This window comes from Nyctibius grandis, chromosome 11 (assembly GCF_013368605.1).
Source record: "Nyctibius grandis isolate bNycGra1 chromosome 11, bNycGra1.pri, whole genome shotgun sequence".
NCBI lineage: Eukaryota > Metazoa > Chordata > Aves > Nyctibiiformes > Nyctibiidae > Nyctibius > Nyctibius grandis.
This window is the reverse complement of record NC_090668.1, coordinates 23,668,184-23,685,130: the sequence shown is the minus strand read 5'-3', so window position 1 is coordinate 23,685,130 and position 16,947 is coordinate 23,668,184. Positions and strand designations below refer to the sequence as shown.

At 47.5% G+C, this 16,947-nt stretch overlaps 1 protein-coding gene across 1 annotated transcript in view; it reads left to right on the top strand.

Moving 5' to 3' along the window:
• The window catches only part of CERS3 (ceramide synthase 3), a 32,741-nt gene extending 29,642 nt beyond the window's left edge, over positions 1-3,099 (top strand). Inside the window, exon 11 of the mRNA XM_068410181.1 lies at positions 2,432-3,099. Within this exon, the coding sequence (XP_068266282.1) occupies positions 2,432-2,563 (132 nt within the window). The 3' untranslated portion in view covers positions 2,564-3,099. The remainder of the gene's footprint in view (positions 1-2,431) is intronic.
• Positions 3,100-16,947: the final 13,848 nt, after the last annotated feature.

The window sequence follows — 16,947 nt, the reverse complement described above, 5'->3', positions numbered from 1 at the left end:
TTGATACCCTTTGTATGTTGTTAGGGAAAAGGCAAAAGAAAATCTCCAGGAAGTTTATCGTTTCTGATGAGACAGAGTTTGGGCTTTAATTTTCTTTCTAGTCCTATACATTTTACCAGAAGTGTAATATATAAAGGGATATGAGATTGCAATTGGATGAGTTATTACTGAGCTGTCATTTATTTTCTTGTTATGAATTTGGTGCTTGAGAAAGACCTCAGACCAGCAAGCTAAGAAAGTGAAATTGCTAGTTAATTCTGAGAGCAGATACAGGATGGGCAGGAGCAACACTGGTTTCTCCTTTCTGTACCTCATCTCTGACCTTGGCACGTCACTCCAGGAGCAGGAAGAATGTGCAGTCTGTGCCTGTTTAGCTGAGGTCTAGACAGATGACAAGGAGATCAGATTTATCTATTTATCCATGATGGAGTGGTCCCTGGAGTGGCTGTACAGGCAGCAGATAGTCTGTGTGAGGGCTGACGTGCCTGCCAGCTCCAGCACGCAGCTCTGGTGCAATGTACTCTTATGAAAAGCCTCGGGTCTCCCTCAGCAGACAGTCCTGCAGGCCAAACACCCCTTGCATTACAGAAAGACACCACAAAGCCTGCAGTCCTCAATACTTGAGCATTGACACCACTGAATATCTGGCTGTTACATTTTGGGAGTTCCCATTAACAAACTACATATCCTGGTGCTAATGGGTAAATGGTCAGCCACAGTGTGAGGGCCCAGCTTTTGATCCTCAGCTTTGGGGAAGCTCCTGGTTTTGGGTGAGAGACGGTCTATTAAATCATGAGATGCTGGAGAGGGAATGACTATTGCCCGTCTCTTCCACCACAAGAACCTGCGGGTATCATGTGCATCTATCAGGTGGTATCATATCTACCAGGCACCTTCCAAGTAACTGGAAGAGACAACCAGTGGTGGCTGCTAATCACACAGGAAACTGCGGGAGGTGGGGGAAGTTTCTTCAGTGCCTGCTTTGATCTCACTTCCATTTCTCAGTCACCCGTTTAGGCAGAAGGAAGCGTTTACTTGATTTAGAGCATCTTTAACTAGAAGATCCGACCTTGAGTCTGCAGAGCAGGTCATCAGTTGGTAAGGAAAGTCCTTCCAGGGAGGCAGGTACTGCTCTTGTAAGCTTGTTGCACTGAAAGGGAAATAGAGATGTTTGGTTTTAATGCCAAAGCCTCAATTGTTTGAGTCAAACTTCTGAACATATTGTAGGGTCCTGGGTTATGGTAGGAGCTGAGAAATAAGAGAATAATGGTATATTTTATGTACCATGCCAAAAAGCACAAATTATGTTACCTCTCCCTAACCAGTGAAATACTGGGTAGACACAATGTTTTTTCTCTGTGTGGTGGAAACATTCATAAGCAAGCGTCATGTTTGACTGTCTGGGGATGAAGCATGATTGCCAAGTGTTAGAAGCTGTTCCTACAGAGCTGGGAAGGGATTTGTGTATGGGCAGACTGTCTCGCTGTCCCCCTTTCATCCCTGCTACTGGAGCAGCCATCCCCTCCTCCCTGGCAATTCCCTTAGTAGGATGACATACCCAACGTATGTAAAATAGCTGTACAGAGAAGAGATGTGGCCTCCCCTTTGCAAATGTTGACATGATGTGTACAGCATCAAGCAGGGAAGAATATTTTAGGGTCAGTAAGTCTCTTCAAGCAAAGTTAATACCAGGAGATGCTGGCACAACTAGTCACTGTTTAGTTTACACCTGTCAGAAGCAGGCAGCCTCTCAACTCCTATGTTTGGGCGAGTGTATTAATCATATTTAGCTTTTATACAATATTCTTTTCATCTTCCCTGTACTTCACAGTTGTTAATTAATCCCACAGCACCCAGGGATTACTAGTAACGCTTTACAAGGGAAAGTGGAAACAAGCAAGAGGTCAAATGACTGGGCCGAGGTCAGGGAAGAAATTTTGTCTGAAGAACATTAGGTTCTGCAAGATTAAAGTGGTGTTAACTGGTCTCTCCTTGGATGTCAGCCTCCGTTTTGGGGGGACGGAGTGCAGTTTTGATACTGTCTGGTGTATTTAGAGCTCCCCTTTAATTTGTTCCCTTTAGCACATTTTTTTTGCTGAGGCATTTGAAAGACAGAGGAGTTTTGTCTTCAGAGGATGATGGGGGATTTCCAAGAAGGGAGAATGTCTTATGTTCTGGAACTTTCATGCACCATCGTTTCATTTTGCAATTACAAATGGGGGCACCTGACTAATGAAATGAATTGGCTATTTTTTCAAAACCATTGCAAAGATCCAGATAGCCATTTCACCTTAAAAAAAAAGACTTGCTTCTCTGGCACCCATAGGCTTTTTGGAAGGTCTGTACTGCACTGATAATAGCAGCCCGGTAACTTATCTGACAGTAAACAAGAAGTATAGAATAGGTTCTCCCTGTGCTTTCTTCTTCCTAGGACTTGAAAGATGACCGGAGTGATGAAGAGGAGGAAGATTCTGTTACAGATAATGAAGAGGAGTCCCCAAAGAACAACAACAAGAATGGCTGTGGGTCAAGCAAACATCTCCTAAACAGCAGCCACCACTAGCCCCTTCCTGCCTCACCTCCTGCAGTGATTTCTGCTCTGTTTTTAACCCAACCTACAGGATAGAATTTAAGTCAAAAGGCTTATGAGAGACTGTGATTGATTTATTGTTGGCTACTGAACCTGGAAAAAAGCCCAGTTTAGAAGGGAGGGAAAAAATTGCATAACCTGACAAAATGTGTTAATGACCCAATTTCTGGACTGTTGCAAAGTGTTTGGAAAGGCGTTTGGACACACTGACTGTTCCGCTCTGACAGTGCTCAACAAGGTCAAAGCTCACGAGGGTCAGATCATTTAGTGTCCCATTGATTCTAACATTGTTTTTCAATCTGATATATTTCACCGAGCAGTTTAATTCCCAGATGTTTTGTGGTAGGGAGGTATTGTGCACTCCGTTAGGAACCAAAATTACTCAATGTGGGAAAAATTTGACAGTGGTGTACAGTGACTAACATTTTAGTCTTTACTTGTCAGTTTAAACTCTCATCAAAATGGCTATTTTTTGTGAGTTAGATTTCATTTCCTGGAGGCCAGTGGAAGCGAACATGGAGGAAGTCAAATTATTTGCCTGTGAAGAGCTGACTTCGCTGTAGAAGTATAGTCTTTCTCCAAAATATGCTGCATGATAGATAGCTCAAATATTGCATTCTAAGATTTACCTATCAAGGAAGTCGCTGTTAAAATAGCAAAACTCAGCCCCAATTCTCCACTGAGCTCCAGGTTTCACAAATGTTTTTAATCTCAGTCATTTTGGCCCAGCGGTAGAACAGAAGGTGCAGTGGGGAGGGAAGATAGGGATTGAAAATGGGGTCTTCTCACAGGTTCTTTTGCACTTCTTGTTTGTCTTCAAAACTGCTGAACACACCCTGCTCCTGACACATCTACAGCCCAGAAAATTAAAAATAAATTTCCTCCATTCCTTTCTCGTGAGCTTGTCTCACACAGCGGCAGTGGGTGACTGTCTTCTCAGGAGCAAGTCTGCTAAATTCTGGTTTGTGGTTCCTGTGTGTTCCCTGCACGTGTCTGGGCATTGGGGGAGCATGGGACTAGCCAGGAATGTCACATCGTCAGTGCTGTGTATTCATTTGGTGTCAGGATCTGTATTTCCATCTTTGCTCTTTCTGAAAATCGGGAATCACATTGGCTAGAGCCAAACTTGGATGTGAGTATGTGACTGAGGCCACATCCTGTTGTTTGTGCTGTAAGAACTGGAGGAACAGTAGATGTTTTATCAGCTCCTCTTACCAACACTGCCTCTGTCCGAAGTTTGCACTGTTGTTCTGACGCTAGCGCAGAGCGCAGCAGCGGTTTTAGTCCCGGGGCTTTCCAAGGAGAGCCTGGGCCTTTTAAACAGGGTGGTACCAGTCTCATTTCCAGATGCATTTAGCTCACAAGGTCTCAGATGATTTGTGTGGTAAGTTTCAGAGATGAGAGGCTCTCCGTGTAGTTCCCCAGTAGCTGAGATCATCTGGTGAACTAAATCCAGTAGCTTGATGGAGGCCAGGGGGGCCACTGCTAAAACAGCCTCAGTGCAGAGCTGCTGGTGTGGAAAGGCTCTTTTCCCCTTACGGCTGCTCAGGCAGGAACTCGGTGACCTACGGGAAGCGCTATATGACTGACTTGTTTTCTCAAGATTTCCTTGGCAAAGGGGGATGTAATTCAGTGACTGAAGCATTTGAAAGAATGGGAAATGTTTGGGATCTCAGATATGAAGAAAGTGTTTTCTGTGCAGTTACAAGAAGTTGTAGGAGTACTTTGTTACAGAGGCTGGTAGCATGAAAATATCTACGTATGGTCCATTGAACTAGGCTGTGTTTGATATTTTTACTTATATTTTGGACCATTGTAATACCCTAAATGTTTATGTTTTACCACAAAGAGAATTACACCGAGAAAGGAGTATGGCCTACAGCTTCTGAGTAGCATGGGAAACGTGCAGTGGCGGGACAGGACTCCTGAACCCGTGATCATAGTTCAGTGGTGCTGCTCGGGCTGAGCGGGCAGAATTCCCTCAGGAGTTGTACAGCAGTGTGCTTCCTTACAGAGCTGTGGGGAGTACCTTCAATACTGCCGCGTGGCTTTATAGGGAGTGTAAGTACTTATGCCATCATCTAAAGCAACTGGTGAGTTTAACAGGGTCACAGTTGGCTTATCAGGGCCCGTTTATTGCCTACATGCAAAGAACTGGCCTTTCCTAGCAAAATGTAGAAACCTGATGTCTTGGAGGCTTTACACTCCCTTTGAGAGCAGTGAAGACAACGATGCTTTCTACAAGACGTAATGGGGTTTGGGGAGATGGCCAGGCTATTATCATTTAATTTTGGTGCTAGAAAGCTTTCCTGCTATGACTAGGAAAGGAATTCAGCAAAGGAAACACGAAGAATGATGTTGTCACAGGAGCGAGCCTCTGAACAACTACTGAGTTTTAAACTGGAATTTATAGTCTCATCGAGGCCAAATCTTGCCCTTCCTACTCGGACAAGTCTCCCACTGAAGCCAATTAACTCTGTTGGAGTTTTGCCTAGGAAAAATTTTGGATTGCAGTTATCCAACCTAATTACAAGACCTGTTTTAAATCAATGTGAAACTAGAGTCTTAAAGGAAGAGTAAAAGGCAGATAAATACATTCTGATTTTGTGTGAGTACAGAAGAATCTGTAAGAAAATAATGTCCTGAAGGTGAAGGTTAAGTCTAAGCACAGTAAACAACCAAATAACTACATCACATTGCGGTCAGGGGTGTGGAAGGAAGGAAGGCCATGGAAGGCCCTTCCAGGGGGTTACTGTCATGGCCAACCAAAGTGATGAGACCTAAAAATTCTGAACGTAAACCTGTAGGAACTGGGGATAAACACCCACCGCACAGAAAGAAGTGGGAGCAGACTGTCACATTGGGACTGGACACATGTCCTGTGTTAACATCAGATTTGTCATTCCTGAAGTTACATGCGTTTCATTTACCACTTTTCACTGATAGAAACTAAGAAACAAGAAGCTGAAGTTGTGGGGAACGCAATTTGTGTTAAAGAAATTAATGTCATGGTGCTTCAAGATTTTCAGTCTATTCAATGCCCTTAACATTTTTTTAATGTTATCGTGGAAAGAGTCTCAAAATGGACGTGCAGAGCAATTGTAGGTGACGTATATGAGCACAGACGACAGACTCTGATACATTGTTTAGACCATTCCCAAAAGGGTCCTGGTTTAATGATTTGACACCGTGCCTCTGGTTTTGCTATATCACTTTGACCATGTCAAAATATTTATTATAGAATGAAAATGAAATCTTAGTCCATTAGAATCAGCAGCAACTCTTCTGTTCCATGTAATTTCTCTGAATTGTGTTCAGGTATTCCTGTCCCTGTGTACTACGCTGCCTCTATCCCTGTTTACTACATAGATTTACCAATCTACTCTGGATTTGATTTACAGATCTCCTTTATTCCACAGAACTCATTTTATCAATTTGTATCATTCAGTATAATTATCTTCTTTTGTTCTTAATGCCACTGAAGTTGTCTGGTCAGTTATGCTACACACTATAAAGAAATATTTTTTAAAAACAGGTATCTGTGTAAGGATTTCCTTGTTTTCCCCGCCTTGCAGTGTCCTCTCCTCTTTCCATTCCCTCCCAGCTTTCTGATGAGGGCCCGTTTAGGAACAAATTCCTTACTCTTCCAAGTTTTTCCCTTGCCTGGAAAAGGCTGGATGACCCACACCCTTCTTAAGAGGTAATAATGATTGCTGTAAATGAACTTGTTTCTTCCCTGGACAATTCATGAATGGAGAGGAAGCAAAATTAATGGGTGCATCAGCCATCATTTGTATTATTCAAGATTTATGCTTTGATTAAAGTAATTGAAAGTGGTCCTACGTACACTGGGAACTACTCACTCTAGAATGCCAACATATTTTTGTGTCTTTACTCAGTGGGGTTTTGTTGTGCATATTAGGGCTGCTTATGAAGTTACATGTGTTTGAGGAATGTTAGGATAATATGCAAATACAGAGATAATTTTTTTTCTCCCAGGAGTGCTTACATTTATACACAGACTGAGGAGCTATCGCCCGGTTAGGTTGCCGTGGGATTGCTACCTAAATGGCTCATCATAAGCACCCTGGAGACAACTCCGACATGGGTCCTAAGCTGGCAAAATCAGCAAAGCTCTACTGCAAACAAGGGAGCCACGCTGATCTGTATCAGCTGAAAACCTGTGCCATATTTCTTATTCTTTCCATTTCTGCCTCCCTAGTCAGGAAGATCACAGAGGTGCTGACTTACCATCTCCTCCCATGGGCAAACAAACATGAGGGAAGGTGTTTCAGCCCCAATAATGAACTGTAGCAGAATACTTTGGGTTTACTATCTGAATTCATTTTTTTAAGCTTATGAGTAAGCATAAAGTAGATGGAAAACAAATCGAAGAGGGATATGTGAGTTTTGGCTACAACCAACCTGCAAACTGGGAAGAATAAAAAAAAAAAAATCTTGCTGATTTAGAAAGAAAAACACCATCTCCACAGGCACTTCCCCCAGCTGTGGGTTTGAAGAACAACAGATAACCAGCGGGCAGGAATGACAGTCCATGCTGAGAACGAGAACATAGCCCAGTTGTGACAAAGCCAAAGCGAGTTGGTTTGATGGCTGTTAGCTGCCCGGGAGCTGGGGAGGCACAGATGTACCTCTGAGCTGGTTTCATTGGTCATGTTCAAAATCGCTGAAAAGATCTGTTCCCATTTCCATGTCAGTTTTATGGGCTCCCTTCTGCTCTGTCTGTGCCGTATGCAGCCAGCGTTTTGTTTCTTGCCTATAAAGTTCGAGCTTTGGCTGCCCAAGGTGTGGACTTTGAGGAGGATGAACACCTCTGACTTGTTAAAGGTCACGCAGGACATCTGTATTCCCACTGAGAATGGGATTTCTGCTTACAACATTTACAAAATCTACCTGATACCCACGCTTTAGAGACAGAGACAGACAACCAATGTGTGTCAGACAGCAAGGTGGCACTCTGAGTGACCAGCATCCCAGAGAGGGAGCTGGCCTTTCCTGAGCAGAGCTTCATGAATAAGAAGAAAAGTCAGCAGAGGGCTTGGCCAACTCATCACACAGGGTTTTCTTACAGATGTAGGCGTGAAAGACTCATTTAAAGGCTGCTTCCTCTAGCCCTTTAGTGGGGAGCGTTTTCTCTCACTCTGTCTTCATTCTTCTGCGTGATGCTACTTGGTTTATACAAGTTGCCAAACAAGGTCAGAGCAGTCATCACCCGCTTTGGACAGCAGCCACCACCAAAAGCTTGAGAGGTGGATACCAAACCAGCAGCCCAGGGTAATCCCTCTCCCACTCTGGTACGAGGCAGAGGTAGGTTTGTGCTTTGAAACATGTTTTGGAGGAGGAAGGGTGTTGCCATGAACAGTTGCAGCTCTAGATGTTCTTGTGACTTGTGTACAACAATGAGCTGCTCTGTGCTACAGGGGTTGGGCCCACCTTGAGGAACTTAGTTCAACCTTAGATCGTTTCTTTGAATTCCCCTTGCCCAGCTCATGTTCGCCATCCTGCTTGCCACCCACAGGTTTTGGTCACCTGCATTGCTGCTTAACCTCATCAGCAGAGATTTCTCCATGCCCCATCTGTGCTCCAACCTGTAGTAGCAGCAGTGTTACACATACTGCTAAGGTAGCACACTTGCCTACTGAAGTGTAAGCTATTTGGTACAGCACACATGAGGGGAAACTTCACAAAGTGCTGGGACATACTGGGGGACAGGGGAAATCGTTGGCCAGAGAACTAGGACTCCTGCAGGAAAAAAAAGTATAGTTTCACTTTCTATCCTGTCATCCACATCTGTTAAGATCTTAAGCAACAGAGAAGAGGTAAAGCCCTGACATTAATCCCTTGTCAAAGACTGGGATTCCCAATCGAGGAAATGGAGGTGATCAAAGCAGTGTAATCTTCACCCTAGCTGACTACAGAGAACTTCAAGTAGGGCTCTGAGCGTTTGTTTAACTGAAGTAGCCTCTCTGGGATTACTTGAAGTTTCTAGCTTAACCAAAGACAAGGCTGAAAGCACAGGTCTAAGCTTCAACACACGACTCTGCAAATACAAAGTCATAACAACCCATGTAGGATAATGGTGTTGATGTTCCAATAGTCCGAAGATTTATGAAAATATCTTCTATTTATTCAGCTGGAAAGAGCCCTGCTCTTCTGGAGTTTTGTTACCCCATAAAGCATTCACAGGAGACCCCATAATCATTTCAAAGTCAGAAACATTAAGTGGAATAACAAGTATAAACCCTATCCACAGCGACTTTGAAGTTCAAGAAGCATGTCCTTGTAGCCATAGAATATTGCTCTGCTTTGAGCCGGGGTGGGAAGAAACAGCTCCCAGGCAGTTGTTTCAGGTGGTGAAAAGTCCATATTTTTCCTACCACAAAAGAAGCTGGTCTAAAAAAATTAGAGTTGAGCAGTGAAAGAGATGATTAAATTCCCACTGAAATTCACAGGAGCTTTTCCCGTGATGGTGATGAGAACTGGATCCAGACCTCAAGCGACCAGATAAAATGATAAGAGCAGCATGGTACTGCATTCTCCAGCCATCAGGAACAGGGCACAGCCTCAGTGTTTCCTCCTCCTATAGCCCAGGGCAAAATCCTCCCTGGAAAATGAGATCTTGTCTGCAGGACACTCACCTGAACACAGCTCTGCCTTTGCCTCTGCCCAAACTGGGCACGTATCTCTTGAAAGACATCCCTGGGAAAGCAGTCCCCCCCTTCCAAGCCAGGAACTTCACTTTCAGCAAGCACTCTGCCTCCTGTCCTCTGTGCTGTTCAAAATCTCAGCCAAGACTGGGTCGCTGATGCTAAAGCCTGTGACCCAAGGCCAAAGGTACCAGGAAGACGCAAATGACAAGCTGTGGTTATCACAACCACCTTAGTGTGTGAGTGTGGGAGAGGGCTGCTGAGTCAGGGAGAGAAGGGAGCAGAGAGAGAAAAACTGGAGCTAAATGGCTGGGGCAACATGGCAGCAGTTTAAACACAGAACTGATGTCACCAAGAATCACAAAGCAAAGCAGTAGCAAGGGTAGGAAGAAAAAAAGCCCCAAGAGAAGGAGGAAGAAAAAGACAGTAGTTCAGTGATGCTGGGGATCAGGCCTTTCCAAGCAGCAGAAGCCAGCTTTGCCTGGACTCTCAGATGAACTCTGCAGCCAGGACAACTCCTTTTCCCTGAGCACCGGTGGTTTCAGACTGAACCCAGTCAATGAGCTCCCAGGGCAGGAGAAAAGGCAGCAGGATCTGGGAAACACTCCTTTAGAAAGTTCCCAGTGTGTGAGTGAGGGGACAGTGAGGGACTCGGCTGGGGCTGGGCCGGGGTAGCCACCATGGAGGCCAGCAGACCTGCAGCTGTGGCAATGACCCCCTGGTTCACCCCCAGTTGCTGCGCAAGCCTGACTCCTCCTTGAATCTCAGAGTTAGTTTTGTGCTTTTCCTGGCTGACTGAGACTCTCCAGAGAGTCCTAGAAGAGCTCCTAGAAGATGTGTGCTTGCTTTCTACACCAAAGAGCAGAAGAAAGCTGCTAAAAGGCCTTTTAGTCCTAGCACATATGGGCAAGTGTCTTGGTTATGTCACGGGCTGCATACAATGCAGAAGTCCTAGTAGTTCAGGAGAAGAATCTGTGGGAAGCAGGAGCTAATTCTTATCAGGTTGTGCTAAATCTTATCAGGCTATGCAAATCCTACCTAGTTCCTTTGCTATTTTAAAGGAGGAACTATTTAGCAACCAAAGACTGTTTCATACGTTTCCCTATTGCGAGGGGCAGTGAGGTCAGATAGTGGTTGTTACGTTAGGAGCTTTTTTTCCCTTTCAAATCCTCTGGATCCTGCAAGGCTGGCACTTGAGCAGAGAGCAGGACACTGCAGCAACAGCCCCTTTTGCCTGAAGTGATGACTATCCTGTAACCCATACTTACGCTGCAGGGCATGCACAGCATTTATTGAACTTGGAAATTGCCCCCCACATCCACTTTTGTGCTGCAGTTTCCCCTCCTGCACCCAGACGTGATTCTGCTCTGACATAAAATCCAAGCAAGAGGGAAGCTGGGACGCTCACCTCTTCCCCTGCCCTGGCACGCATGGCCGATGCGAGGGAAATAGTGAACCAGCACCGCCATGTCTCGACACTGGGGATTGCAAATCTGGCTGCTCCGTCTCTTGTGGGCAATGATTTTTTTTTTTTTTTAACATTTAGGGCCTTATCCAGAGCAAGCGTCAGAGCTCAGCCACATCTTGCGAGGTCAGTCCTGCATCCTGATGGATGCGAGGCCCCAGCAACTCCATGAGGTAGTGGGAGTTGAGCATCCTCGTTCTGGGCCGTGGAAGGGCCACGCTCCTTTGAATGTTAGTGAGAGGAAGACAAATTCCTGCTCTTTAACACAACGTTGAGAACAGAGAAACCTCTAAGTTTCTCCATTTTACACATCAGAGAGGATTTTACCGCCTGCCAAGGGAATGGTGCTCCTCTGTCCTGTTGTGTGATAGACCCGTAGGTGCCAGAGCGGAACACACAGCAAATGGTGCTCTTGGTGTCCGGGCCAAGGCAGGTGGCACCGGGCACGGAGGAGATGTCTCAGGTACGGGACGTAAACGTGCCTCGGGCCCTGGCTGACAGGTCCCTTGGGAAAGCCCAGAGCAGCACAGCTGGGCTGTAGTGGTGCACGCAGCGAGGAGAAGGCTGGAGTACCTGTGCCGTTACACCCGCGTCTTGGTTACCTGGTTATTGCTGCGAGGGCCCACGAGGTGGCAATAGCAGGACACTGCTCCCCGCTCGGGCACGGCGCCCACACAGCATTTCTGTCCATCTTTTGCCCTTTAAAACAGAGAGATTCTGTTGAAGATTGGGGTGCAAAAGTGTTTCTTGCAACTGGTAATTTCCACTCTTAACTGTGAAACAAGTGTTTGGTACATCGCTGGTAAAAGCACTACAAATTTTACTGAGAGCGAGTGGTTGGTACCAGTCCAGAGCCCCGGTGTGACGGTGTCCCGAGGGTGGCATCTACCGGGGTGTCACCAGTGACCCTTTTCCCGGAGATGCAGCGCTCTCCTGCTGACTCCCCTGGTACTGGAGCTGTACCTGGTGTATCCGGGGTAAGGGCTGGGGAAGAAAGGATGTGAAATCTTCTCTGACTCTGCTTTGCTGCTTGTACTTTTTTCTATTGTCTACTTAAACTACATATTTGTCAAGCCACAGAATCTGCAGCTGCTAGTGGGTGAAGCCTCATTCTCATCTAGATGTTTAATGTCTGTAATGCAAATAAGGATGATAAAACTCTCAGAATAATGAGGGTTACGCTGCTATTCCACCTTAGCAGGCGGACTCTCCACCTTAGCAGGCAGACTCTCCACCCTAAGCATGTGAGGTGCTTTGTGTTTTGCACCATTGCCAACAATAAAGCAAAGCTCTAAGGGCAGAAGGGTTTGGGCCAGGCTCAGTGTGTGCATGTGCAAGGGAGGGAGCGGTGGGACATCACCTCCCAAACACAAAAGGAGATGGAGGCTGAGAAGCTCTTGAACCCCTTAAATCCAACAGAGGCTCAACATTACGGCCAGAGCAACCCAAGGATGTGGGAATGCCAAGAAGTGGCTTAGAGTAAGAAAAAAAACTCTGAGCCTGCGCTGGGAGGGCACCCTACGCCATGTAGTAACCCTAGCTGTGTTCAGCCTGCCTGCCTGGTGCTGTTATCAAGGGAGGATGGGAGCTCCCTGGGGACAGCCTGTCCCCAGGACACGGTCCATCACCACACTGCTGAGTAGGTCGACTAGAGAGAGGGGGAATGCCTGTGCTCACGGGCTGAGGGCTCTGAACAGCCCACCTTGCATCACTGGCAACATCCCCCCCATCAACAACTTTTACTGGGGCAGAAGGATGAATTAATTGGGTGCTGGCTGTGTGCTGGAAAAGACAGGGTACAAGGCAAGCTGCTCAGTGAATGGGGGCTACATCGCACCAACAGGTACGATGTGCAGGGGCACAGACTGAGCTTTGGGTTTTGTGCTCCAAGAACATTGCCCTAAAACACCTCCAAAACCACCACAGTGCACTGGCAGGAGGCACCACTGAAAAGTGCTCCCTACAGAAAACTGTTCCCAAACTTCTTTAATGCAAATAAGTAGTGGTCACTGCAGCCCCAGGATGAAGCACTCTAAGTGGTGTTAAATGCTGGACAAACTGGGCTTTTTGTAAATGCAGAGCAGAGACACAAACAATTAAGACCAAAATCTAGTAGTTCTAGGAGTTTTCCCCCATGGATATCTCAGGGTCTGGGGGGGCACAGTGCATCCCTCCTCCCTTACTGCTGCTGTGGCTGGTTCCTGCCAGGAGGAAGTTCTGGGCTTGGGCTCCATGGAAGGAGTGCTGAGGAACCCAGCAGCTCCATAGCTCTGCTAAACCCTGGCTGAAATGGCCCACTGAGCCAAGCAAACAGCCTGCACACTCCCACACTCCCCTTGAGCGTCAGCAGGAAAAAGGGGTCTGTTGGTCTAAACAAGGTTCTTCAATCCCATCCGGCACAACCCTCATGGTCAGGCTGCGCTCAGCTACAACTGTGTAGAGAGCTGGGAACTGATTTGCTTTGGTAGTGGGCTGAAGTGTTTCCTTGAGCTCTCCCCATGCCTGGCTGTGGATGAACGGGAGGCACTCAGAAGCTGTAGACTGTGGGTGGCAGCCTCTGTGGTTCCCATCTGACCCCAGCTCTTCTCTAGGTTTCTCTTTCAGAGCCAGGAGGCAGCTGGATTTGACTTGACTGTCCTAGCAGAGACTGAAGCCGAGGTTGCCTCTGGCCCTCGTTGTGCGTGGGGTTTGCCACGGGCTGGTGCCCAGCTGTTGGCGCAGTTTCCTCCCTCACAGCTCACAGACGGTGCCGGTGGGACTCCTCGCTGCCAGCAGGTTAACTGAAACGCATCTCCTCTCGTTCCTTGTGGGTGTCCAGCTCAGAAAGCCTGAACGCAGGCAGTTATAAGAGTCCTAGAGTGACGCTAATATTTTGCTTTTATGAACAAATACTTGCAACCAAGCCAAAGTCAATTGCCAGCTCTGTTGGGAGGGAGGATCCAGCATCAGAGGAGGAACCCGATTCTGTTCTTGGTTCACTGTACAACCTTGCAAATAATGACAATATTGGCCCCAAATGGACGGGGATGAGGTATTGGTGGCTGTTGTTGATTAAAGAGCAGGATGTGTTTCAGACTCCAGAAGGGTTGCTCCCTCCAGACCTCGCGCTGGCCTTCCATCTGGCCAGTTCTTACCTAGTGACTCCGAGCAGACTTCCCTGACGCGGGCAGTCGGGTTTCCTTGCTGGCTGTGGAGGAAAAGGCAGCCCTTGCTGTCGCTTGGAAGAGTGTGACTTGCACAAACTCTATCGAAGGGCACGGCGTTACAGATGTGGCCATGCAATGATCACAGCACGTCCTGCCTGCCCTGCTCCTTTGTCCCTTGAGAACAAAGATGCTTCTGCTGCTTCAGGTCAGCTCAAGAGCCCAAAATGCGGGGCTCTTTCCCCAAGTAGGTGCTCCAAGTGAACCCCAGGCTAGACAACTGACATAGATACGCAACCAAACGTCCCAGTTTGCATCTCCAGGCTGTGGAACTCATACTAAAGGCTGTGGGACAGCATGTGCTGGAGGCTGAGTGCCCACAGCTCCCTCCCTGCTGGGGGTGTTTGTCCTCCTGGGACAGCACTGGGGAACTTGCTGACTCAATTAGGGGTGATGGGGAGGGCTAGGGAAGGAGGAGTTGTCCAGAGGGGGGGAACTGCAGAGCAGCCAAATCTGGGGAGAAGGGTAGCAAAACTGTATTGTTGATTTTTAAAAGCTCCAGGCAGTCAGAGGTTTTGGGCTGTGAACTCTGCGCTGCTTCTGACAGCAGCGTTACAGTAATGCTCCTGCACAGCTCTGCATCCAAAAGAGGAGCAACCAGGAAAATTTGCACAAACTTGAGTAAAGGATTGGTCCTGTGGGGAAAAGTAACTCTGAATGCAATGCGAGATTAGTCAGAGTTACTTTTCCCCACAGGACCAATCCTTTACTCTTGCATTGTTGGTCCTATCACTACTCATGGATAAAAGGTGGAGGGTTTTGATTGATGAATTCGTGTAAGAGTTAGTTCAAATGGTTTGACAAAGCTCTGAGGGCAGCTTGTGAGCAGCTTGAATATGAGACAAAAGAAGGGTTAGACAACAGAAGTCCAGAGCAGCGATTACCCGAGCACATGGGCTTGGGGCTGTTCCACAGGAGAAAGGGGTGTTTTACAGACCCAGCCTGGGGGACAAGTGGGGCTTGGCCTTGGGACACAGCCCTTCCTCAGCTCCGTGCCACCATCCAGTGGTGCTTGTCCTTGGAGGACAGCCCTTTCCACCCTGGCACATCCCCCCACTCATGGCCATGCAGCTCTGGTGGGCTGTGAGGAGGGGCACCCAGCCCTGCAGTGCCTGGTTGTGGGCCCCGCTCTCCGGGGAGGGGAAGGTGCCTTGCTGGCTGGAGGGGAGCAGGCTCCTGTGCCGTGACCCACCTCGGAGTCCCCTCCACAGCGCTTGACGAGGGCCCCTGACCCCCGGCAATCCCTGCTCGGGGGGATATTGAGTTTTCTGTTTGCTTTGCAAGTGTAATTGGCCAAGACGCTGTGAAGGGAGGAGAGAGTGCTCAAGGGAGAGGTGTTAAAGAAATAGGAAAACATTATTAAGAGTGTTTTAAGTCGGCTGTTTTCCTTATTAGTACTTTCATGACGGAAAGAAGCCACTTTAGGTCTGTGCAGTTGCACTGGGCCACCGCACCCAGGCCCCTGCAGACATCCACGCAGACAGCTGTACTATCTTGTACATCCCCTCGGCATCACCTCTATTGCTCTTCCAAGCCACCCACCGCCTTCCTGGCTTACAGATCTCCTCCTCTGGCTTCTTGTGCCCTGCTGCAAGGACTATGCAGAGAAGGAGGAGCCTTATATGAAATATTTGGTTTGGTGGGGTGATCCTTGTCCAAAAGGCAGGTGTTGGATACAAAGGGCGATGTTTGAGAGGAGAAGGGGAACACCAGATGTGGGATATGACCAGCTGAAGGACAGTGCCAGGGAAAGAGGGAGGTTGTATCTGCATGAAGGGCCCTGCTGTTGTCAACTCCAAGCACTCAGAAAACCTGCCTCCACACCAAAAAAAGAAATCAACGGCATCGTTTTTTGAGAAAGGATTATTTTAAACAATTCTGTGGTTGGGAATATCTTCATTTGCTCCTGGGCAATAAGCCTCTAGGCTTCTTGCAGCTCACATTTCCGAGCCTGTCATGAGGTCAAACATGGAGTGATGGAGTTAAATGAGAAACCAGTCTCATGATTGTAGGAGCCAAAGCCTGGAGAGGAAAAACCCAAACAAACCATAAAACAGAACAAAAGAAAGTGCCAGCTATTCCCAGGTTCCTGATAACATCATCAGAGGTGGCAACACTGGACTTCATAAAAAGCCTCACTGAACTTTAGGGTCAGCCTCAAACAACAGCAGCTCTTTCCTTTGTCCGTGTGTTGTTCCTGCATGCCTGGGGAGTGACGTGTGGCTGATTATTATTGTCTGGGTGATGGCTATCTATGCGCAGCTCCCAGATACCAAACAGATCCTGGACTAGCCTTGTCTGCGTTTGAAAATCCCAGCGTGGTCTGGATGGAGCGGGTGGTACACTTCCATTTCCTATCTCTCTACACTGAAGTGCTGCCGGCACTGGAGGGAGCGGATACTCCCGGCACCCTGCAGCTGTGTTACTCACAGGGAGCATGTTCTTTTATATTCCTGGCTGTTCTCACCCACAGTGGCATGTGTGCGATGTCATTTTCTGCTCCCTGATCCCTCCAAACATCTGCACCAAGGCAGCAAGATACCCTGGGACGTTTTGTGGAGACAGTAGTGGCACCAGTGTGGGGATGTAGCCAGATCCCCACTGTCACGGGGACAGGTGTGAAGCAGCCTGGGATTTCAGGAGTCCATTCCTCAACCCCTATCCCACAGGACTATTTTTACTTCTCTTTTCTCTGTATTCCATGGAAATAGGATATTTTTCCACATTGCAGCTGGGTGAAGCTGTGAGGCCCCTGGAGACAGGCAGAGGGGAAGGGTTTGGAGGGAAGATCGCCAGGGAAAACCTCATGCAATGCACTCGCCGTTTATTAGACACACGCATCTCAACCAGAGCAAACTCCCTCTGATGAAGGGAACCCTTGTCAGCCCAGGAATAAAGCTCTCTGCTAGGAGAAAGAGAGGGATAAGTCTCCTGCCATGGACTTACCTTAACTGAAGCAGGCTGCACACTCCCATGAGGACACAGGTGCTGGTGGCTCTGCCCCGGACACCTCCAGGGGCA